This window comes from Balaenoptera physalus, assembly GCF_965194825.1.
Source record: "Balaenoptera physalus genome assembly, chromosome: 1".
Taxonomy (NCBI): Eukaryota; Metazoa; Chordata; class Mammalia; order Artiodactyla; family Balaenopteridae; genus Balaenoptera; species Balaenoptera physalus.
The window spans coordinates 161,733,557-161,742,952 of record NC_138882.1 but is presented as its reverse complement, the minus strand read 5'-3'; the positions used below and the strand labels follow the sequence as shown (position 1 = coordinate 161,742,952).

The following is a 9,396-nucleotide window of genomic DNA, read 5'->3' as shown; positions in this document are numbered from 1 at the left end:
TGATTGGCTGGCCGGGATCGGCGGCGGCGCTGAGTGGCCGGGCAGATTCGCTGGGTCAGGGCTGCAGAGGCGCCTGGCGCACCGGCGCGAGCGGAGCCGCGGCGCGCGCTCGCCCGGGACGCCGGCCGCCCGCCAGCCAGAGCGAGCGGCCCGGGGCGCCGAGGGGGCCCGCGCCCCGCCGGGCGCCGCCGTCCTGGCCGCCATGTGCTCCCAGCTCTGGTTCCTGACGGACCGGCGCATCCTCGAGGACTACCCTCAGGTGCAGATCCTGCGCGCCCTCCGGCAGCGCTGCTCCGAGCAGGACGTGCGCTTCCGGGCGGTGCTCATGGACCAGATCGCCGTCACCATCGTCGGCGGCAACCTCGGTGAGCTAGGCGGGCCCGGGAGGGCGGGGAGGCGCTCCGGGGTCTCCGAGAGCCAGCGGATGGGTGCGCGCACCGGGCCCCCCCAGGCCAAATCTCCTTCCGGTCCTCCAAACCTCTCGCTCTCCCCTGAGAGATCTCTTTGGGTTAGAGAAAGCACTTAACCTTGAGAGCTTCTTTGACCACCAGCATCTGCCCCGAGGCCAAGATTTGAGAACAGGATTTAATTCACTTAGGGGACTTGGTTTGGAAGGAACTCAAATTCACCTGAAGCCTCCTGGAGGTCCGAGGAAAATCAAGCTAACCCCAAATTAGCCAATTGTGCTCGCACTGATACGCTGTCAGTTTAGATTTATAGAAGCCCACACTAAATTTACAAAACTGCCATTAGGATGAATGTTTTTAAAAGTTTTCCAAGAGTGTCTAAGCATCATTAATGCACTACATAGAATATAATTCCCAAGCTAGGAAACTGCAGATGGGGAGAAATCTGAGAAAGATTGGAGTCACCTCTTGAGTGTAAAGTGGGAGAGAAGAGCTTTGATGGGTTTTCTTTAAACTCATCCTCCTCCCTGAAAGTACTGAATTCCGATTCCAGAAAAGCCAAGATTTCAGGTACAGACCATTCTGGCCTCACCGATTTCTCCACTACTGTGTCCAAGAGATTTTTTGGGGTAAGACATGGCTATCATCTGTGACCATGACCTCAAGAGGTTATGTATGTTTTTAGATATTCTTAATTATCCTAATACAAACAGTCTCTGACTTAGGAATCCTGGCTTAGGAACCTCCCCCTGGCTTGCAGTTTTGAGCCTCTCCAGCCTCCAGTCTGGAGGTATCCAGTCACTTCAGGGGGGTCCAGGATTCAAGGGGCTTTGGGCCCAGTGAGAGTGCTTCTTGGAATACCATTCATATTATTTCAATCATGCCTGGTTAAATTAACTCATAATTTGTTACTTTTCTTTGGCAGGGGAAAGGGGTTCCAAATTCTGAACGGGCTATTTAGGAATGAGATTTTGAATATGACCTGTTTCTAAGTAGAACATATCTGTCCCAGATGTTTCATCCATAAATTTATCTAAACCCTTCATAAGTAATATCAGATTGTATAGTCTGTTGGAGAAATATACTACAGACATCAGGTGTCATACATTTAGTCTAAAACAGTGGCTGTCAGCCATAAAGGGCACCATCTCTCTAGTCTTGATTTGCTAAAACTCTCAGTTAGTTAATATAGTACCAGATTCTTGGACAGGGAATCAGTAGAATTGGATTCTTATTACAACTTTGCTGCTAATGAGTATCTTGGCTTTGCCTTGGCCAAGTCACTTTATGTCTTTGAATCTCAGGTTTCTCATTTATAAATCTAAGGCTTAGGGTTCCTCCAGCTCTAAAATTCTTCATCAGTACCATACTTAAATGGAATAATCTGTTATATTTTACTGACCTAAATCTAGTATATACATCTTTCCACCCCAAGAGTTTGCTCTTTATTTGTTTTACAGCCTATAAAGATGCCTTTTTTGAGATACAGACGCATCATTCCACATCATGTTCCTTTTTGTAGACCCATCATGCATTCTGTGAAGGAGAAGGGAAATGCTTTTTGTTTTGTATCTAAAACCCCATGTTAAAGAATCAGTCGTAGGAAAAGAGAAAATTAAATTCCAGTGCTGCAGGAAACATTTCACCCCTTTCGTTTAGTGTCTTAAAATTTTTCTGGAATTCATGTGTGAATGTATCTCAATCTATTCAGAAACGAGGAGTTACTTCTTTTTAAACTACAGAGTTATTTACCTAGTCGATGGAGAAACTGAAGACAGGGATTTTTTGAAGCAGTTTTAATTTTTTTGCTAATTCAGAGATTGCCCCACACAAATCACAACACATAAAACAAACCTATTAGATCACTGTTTCTGCTGTCCAAAGCAGTCAAAAGATTTATTTGGTGCGTGGGGGGATTAATTAAACACAGGGAAGTGAATTCCATGAGAAGACTGAGCTCCTTTGCTTTGTTCAGGGCTGTAACAGTGTCTAAATAGTGCCTCACACCTTAATAGGCACTGAAGAAATATTTTTGAATGAATAAAGATATGCAGTCTACTTCCCAGTTTCTTCTAGAGTCAACTGTAGAAAACTGTTGGTAATTTGCTGAGCCAAAGTATTCCTCCGAAATAAACTCCAGAACTTACTAGCTTCGAAATACAGAAAGAGTTACAATGACATCGATGCTATTTCCCATCTGAGAATTATTGTGAGAGCTGGGAAGGAGTTTGGGATCACCCATTCTGACCCCTTCATTTTACAAATGAAAAACCTGGTGCTCAAAAAAAACGAAGTGACTTGCTCAGTGCCATCCAGCTAATTGGCAGCAAACTGACATTTAAAAACCTGGTCTCCTAATTCCCAGCCAGTGATAATGGAATAAGTATGCCTTAGGACATCAGATGTGGAACTGAACTGAATTATATTAAATTGAGGCTAGACAGTGACGTTGCAAAGTAATGTGATAGTTTAGGAAGTTAAGGTACCACCTTTACTCAGGCTCCTTTCCATTCTTTCTTGAGATTCGTGTGGGAGTAAATGAAGGGGTCAGTTTGGGACAGGTATGGGCAGTGACTCTACCAGTTTCTTAAATTCATTGCCAATCTTCCCTCCGTGGAGGCTAGTGGGAACTCAAATACAGAGATGAGAATTTCAGGTTATATCTGAAATAGGATTCAGACAAGAGTTTAAAAGTTTGGGATTTAAAGATTGCAGTTATTTTAAACTAGATAATACAAGTAAGCTGAAGAAGCTGTGCAAATGTAAGGTTTTATGGTTATTCTTCTTAACCCAGTGGTCTGCCCTACCCCGCATAGATTTGGGTGGGGGAGACTACTGGGAAGAGTGAATGACCTTCAGGTGGCTGAAGCAATCCTGTAGAAAACACTTTCCCTTCACCTTCCTGCTGGCTGCAGCATTATGAGAATCCTATCCATTGCCATTTCCTTCTTAGAAACCACAAGTTCTTCATTCATTCAACACGTATTTGTTAATTTTTCTCATCCTGAGGATAAGGTGGTGGTGAATGTGGCACCAAAATGCACACAGTAATATTCAAAGCAAAATTCGTGGAGTGTTTATCGTGTGCCAGGCATAGGTCTAGGTTCTTTTTACACATTAATTTGATAAACATCAGTCAGGGTGTCTGGGCACATAGTGCTGGCTGGCAGTTGGGACCAACACTCAGTAATTCTGGGCTCAGCACTTTCCGTTTCCCCTCTTCCACTCCACCCTATGCTTCAGCCTGTACTGACGACCTCCCTGCCCCTTGCACTGAAATTGCCTCTGCCTGAGATGCCTGTCTGGTCCAGCACCCTCCCCCATGGGGAACTTTTATTCACCCTTCATATCCAGCTCAAGTCACTCTTCTCTATACAGTCTGTCTTGACTCCTTACCCAGCCCCCAGGAATCTCTCTCTTCTATCTGCTGCCGAATAACATTGTGCAGACCTTCTAAGATAGCATTCATCATGTTTTATTGTAATTTATCTATTTACAAAGTTTATCTTCTATCACCCCCTAAATGACTGGGTATTCCTCAAATATATGCTCTGGAACAGGTACATAGTAGGCCTTCAGTTGATGTTTGTTGGATGACTGAGTGAAGTGCCTTAAAGGCTAATTCAGGTATGTGAGATGTACTGTAATTAGCTGCTGTGTCTGGGAGATCATGATTGGATGCATAACTGTTTTTGTGACAAGGACATTTACTCATTTGAGGGCAGAGTCACTGGTGCAAATCAAGTTTTTTGACCACCCAAAGGTCTTTACAATTAACTGTCTCAAGAAAAAAGTATAGTCCCAAACTCAGGGACAGATACCAAGACAAAAGAAATGAATCTGCCCTGGAAATGAGGATGTGTTACAGTTTGGCTTCTAGGAGCAGGATGATTCAGCATTCTTCCCTAACTTTCAGAGCTAAAACCTTGGTGTCCATATGGCAGTTTCTAGGTCAGGTTCTTTACGTTAAGGTGTTCTGGACTACTTTCACTTGGTTCTTTGTAGTGACCAGGTGAGTAATATTTAAAAGGTTTGGGTAGGGGGAAATCCTAAGTAAACTCGAATGAGGAAATGGTCTTACCGCAGCCTTCCAAAAGACAACAGGGGCCTCACAGAGAAAGGATGGACTCCCATTACTGTGCAAGAAGACACTAGCAGAAAAGGGTACCATGCTCACCTTTGTGCACAAAGGTTGATCTTTAACCTCAGTCCCTGCTAAAGGCCTGTGCCTGGCACCCTGTAATCCAAAGAAACCACCATCCAGCACTAGTGGAAAGGTCAGTAGGTGGAAGCACCGACCACGTAATGTTTCCAAACTGATGTGAGTGCTGAATGGATACGCTTTACCCCATGGGTCCACATTTATAACTGTGGGCTGACCTCAAGGGCTGAGGATGGGTTGAAGTGTTGATGTTTCTAACAGCTGTTTTTAGGGACAGCTCATGAACTGTGTTGGAAAACGTTCTAGACCCAATAGATTGGGATCCTTAGTGGATCTCAAAGCCCTGCTTTATAGGTTTCTGAACCACCTGTTGTTGCTACCATACACCTCCACCAAATTTGTTAGGTTTGCCTGGTGGAAGGGACACAGCCATCATCAGAGAGGTCCACGTCATCTCCATCCATCCACACCTCCTTGTCATTCCCCTTATTAGCAGAGAGTCCATGGACATCCAGGTACGTCACTGCTAGCCTCACCTCCCTCCACCCACTTCTCCAGTAGGTAGGTGGGTCACCTTACCCACTTCCTGGAGAGACTTCACCTTATTAGGGCTTTATATTATTTTAATACAAAACTACAACAAGATCTGAAATTCTCAATCTAGTTCTACTTGTTCCTTCACTATTAAAAAGTAACTCAAGACTCCTGCTATGAGGAAATGATACATTTAAGTTACTTTGCATTGCGGAATGAACAGGAATAATGGTTCTTCATTCCTGTAACTCTGTTATTAATACTTAAATATCTTTTATGTGTCAGTTAATCTTCACAACAATCCTATTCATTCCTTTACTTCATTCCACAAATATCAATCGGGTGCCCACTCTGTGCCAGGCCAGGCACTGTGCTAGGTGCTGGAGATATAACAGAGAGTAAGAACAGACACAGTCTCCCTCATTATTATGATTTCATTCATTCATTTGCTCAACAATATCTGTTGACTGCCTACTATGTGAGGGGTGTTGATCTAGGCACCAGAACAAAACAGGCAGAAATCCCTGCCTCTGAAGGAGATTACCTTCTAGATGGGGAGATAGAATACAAACAAGATAAAACACATTAGTATTTGGTGAAAAGAGCTAAGGAGGAAAAAAGTCAGAAAGGGAAAAGGAGGAAAAAGTAGCACATTTCTGGGGGCAGGAAAAGGGATTGTAATTTTAGATAGAGTGGCTGGAGTGGTCTTCACCCAGAACATGATGTTTAAGTAAAGACCTGAAGGAAATGAGGATGCAAGCTGTTTGGATATCTGGGAGTAGAGTGGTTCAGGCAAGAGGGAACAACAAGGAAACCAGTGTGGCCAAAGCAGAGAGTTAATGAGCATTAGGAGAGGTGGTCAGAGAGGTGAGGTGGGGGGAGCCAATATATAGGGCCTTATGGGTCATGGAAGGACATTGTATTTTACTCTGGAATGAGCTGGGAATCTACTGAAGAGTTTTGAGCAGAGGGGTGACATGACCTGCCCTATGTTCACAGGGTCATACTGGCCACAGTGTTGAGAATAGACTGATGACAGCAAGGGCAGAAGCAGAGAGCTGGCTTAGGAGTTTCTTGCTGCAGTTCAGGTGACAGATGATGGATGATGGTTGTTGGACTAGAATGATTTCAGGGGAGGAGGTGAAAAGTGACTGGATTTTTGGATACATTTTGAAGACAGAGTTGTCAGAATTTACCTACTGGATCAGACATTGGATGTGTAGACATTGGACTGATCAAGGAGGACTCCAAAGTTTGTCCTGAGCAGCTGCGAGAATAAAGTTTGCCATTTACTCATATGGAAAGGATGTGAGAGGAGTAGGTTTGGTCAGGTGGTGAGGATCAGGTCTCCGTCTAAGGTACCCATTAAACATCCAAATGGAAATGGCAAGTAGGCAGTTTATCATATCAACTTGGGATTCAGGGGAAAGCCCTGGTCTGAAGATATCAAAAGTAGGAGCATCTCCATACACCTATCACGGGGGTGACTATCGACAGAAAAGAGGTCCAAGGACTGAGCTCTGGGGCACTCCACTGTTTAGTGGTTGGGGAGAGGGGGAGGAACCAGCAAAGAATCCTAAGTAAAAGAAATAAACCCTGGAGAGTGTGGCATCCTGGAAGCCGAGTGGAGAATGTGTTTAAAGAATGAAGACATGATGAGACTGTTTCAGCTATTGCTGGTAAATCAAATTAAGATGAGGACTGAGAACTGACCATTGGATTTAGAATGTGGACTTAGCATTAGTTACTCTGATAAGAGCAGTTTCAATGAAGTAATGGAAAACAGGGAATATACACACTGTCTTAAGAGTTTTGTTATAAAGGGAAGGTGAAAAATGGGTTGATAACTTGCTACGGACTGAATTGTATTCTCCCAAAATTCATATGTTGAAGCCCTAACCCCCAATATGATGGTATTTGGAGGTGGAGCCTTTGGAAGGTCATTAGGTTTAGATGAGGTCATGAGGGTGGTACCCTCATGAATGGTATTAGTGCCTTTGTAAGAAGAGATGAGAGAACTTGACACCTCTCTCTCTCTCCCCCCCCCCACCCTCTCTCCCTCTCCCCCTCTCCCTCCCTCTCCCCCTCTCCCTCCCTCTCCTTGCCATGTGAGGATACAGCAAGAAGGCCATTGTCTGCAAGCCAGGAGCAGAACCCAATAATGCTGGCACCCCGATATCAGACTTCTAGTCTCCATAACTGTGAGAAATAAATGTCTGTTGTTTAAGCCACCAAGCCTATGGTATTTTGTAATAGCAGCCTGAGCTAAGATATTGCTCAAAGATGGATTTGAGAGGATTTTCTTAAAGAAGGGAGAAATAACAGAATATTGTATGCTGGTGTGAATGATCCAATAGAGAGAGAGAAATTGGTGATGTAGGAGAGAGAGGTGACTTGCTGGAGCAGTGCCTTATGTGACTAAGAGGGATTGGGATCTAGTGCCTATTTCAAGAGTTGACCTAAGCCAGGAACAAGGACACTTCAGCCACAACAATAGAGATCACCTATTGGCACAGGTGCAGGTGGGTAGATGTGATAGTGGGAAGTTATAGAGAAGTTCTTTTCTGATTGCTTCAGTTTTTCTCCCTGAAATAGGAAGAGTGAGAATGAGGAGGAGGGAGGAAGAAGTGAAGATCTGAAGCAAGAAAAGAAAGTGTGAAATAGTTGTCCGGTGTTGAGGGAGAGTGAATGGACTAGGGAAACAAGGCTTAGCAGGCAGCAATAAGGATGCCCTTGAGATCAGTCAGCAGGTTTGTGTATTTTTTCTTCAGACATGCTCCATTGCACAGGAGGGCACATGAAGTAGGCAGAGTTGGATCAGTCTAACTGGGGTTGTGGTTTAGCCAAGCAAGAAACGGGTGCAAGGATTTGTGGATATATGTTGTGGTGCTTGACTATGGAAATCAAATAGGGTATGAAGGGGGCGAGGGACAGTGAAAAGATGGGGGATCCATGCATGGTGGTTCCGGGTGGTTTCAAAGTGTGGCTGGAGTTGGGGTACTATAGAGTGAGCTGGAAAGATAGGAGGCGGTGTTTGGAGATGGGAGTTATGATCACTGCATAAAGTCTAGAATGTAACTGGTACTGGTGGCTGGGGTGGGATGGTGGACAAGATCCTTGGAGGAAAGGAGGTCAGGAAACAGAGAGGCCTGGGAATTGGAAGAATTCTTCATGGGGATATTGAAGTCACCAATATCTGTGACAGCACAGGAGAGTCAGTGAGTCTGGAGCTAAAGCTTCAAGGACAGGGGAGTGACTGGGGTCTTTAGATGACCTGCACAAGTGGGGAGATGTGTGGTATTGTCGGATGAGAGTCAAGTTGGGTGTTTTAGGAGGAGAGAAGGATGCTGGTCAAGCTGCAATGAGAAGCTAGGAGCACGTCTCTCCTACCTCTAGGCCCAGTAACCCCAGGCGAGAGGGAGAGAAAACCCACCATAGCTTGGGAGGGCTGGTGGGGAAGCAGTGTCACTGGGGAGAGCCAGGGTTCAGTTAGACTCAGAAAAAGAAGGGGAAGGGAACAGTTGCTGAAAAGTTCAAGGATAGGAGATTTGCTGCCCACTGAGTCCCATTGATTGAGTCCCCGAGGGCACCAGGGAGATGGGCAGGAGTGGAAGGTGGGAGTAGAAAAGGCAATGTCAGGGACTTCTCTGGTGGTCCAGCAGCTAAGAATCTGCCTTCCAATGCAGGAGACATAGGTTCAATCCTTGGTCTGGGCACTAAGATCCCACGTGCCTTGGGGCAACTAAGCCCGCGCACCGCAATGAAGTGAAGATCCAGCGCAGGCAAAATGTTAAAAAAAAAAAGAAAGAAAGAAAGAAAAGGCAACGTCAGAGCCAGGTGGGGTTCAGAGTCCAGGGAAGTGACATGACCTTGGAGACTGGAATCTTGAGAGCCTGATAGGAAAGGAGAAAAGGGCTTGATGAGATTTGTCTTTGTGGCTGCAAGGAAACGTTGTGTTGGTGAGGTGTGGGAGAGAGGAAGGTTTTCAAGTTCTTCCATTTTACAGAAGAGGAAACTGAGACCCAGGGACATTTTTTGTGTCTTGCCAAGCTGTTAAATGATGGCACAGAATTAAATCAAGTCTCTGACCTGGAGGCCAGGACTTTATCTACTTTGCCATAATTGCCTTTCATCTCATGTGTCCTCAACTTCTTGAAAGGCCTTTGCAAATACGTTTGCCCTGGGCTGTCGCAGAACTCAGTGCTTATGAGTTGCCATGCCTTTACCATTGACTTGTTTCTGAAGGGTAGACATTATGCATTTATTAGTTTTACACATTTCTTCTGAGCCCAG

At 45.0% G+C, this 9,396-nt stretch overlaps 1 protein-coding gene across 1 annotated transcript in view; it reads left to right on the top strand.

Annotated features, from left to right (window-relative positions):
• The first annotated feature begins 47 nt into the window (after positions 1-47).
• RIMKLA (ribosomal modification protein rimK like family member A) overlaps positions 48-9,396 on the top strand; it is a 29,703-nt gene continuing 20,354 nt past the window's right edge. Inside the window, exon 1 of the mRNA XM_082466370.1 lies at positions 48-365. Coding sequence (XP_082322496.1) covers positions 203-365 — 163 coding nt within the window. The 5' untranslated portion in view covers positions 48-202. The remainder of the gene's footprint in view (positions 366-9,396) is intronic.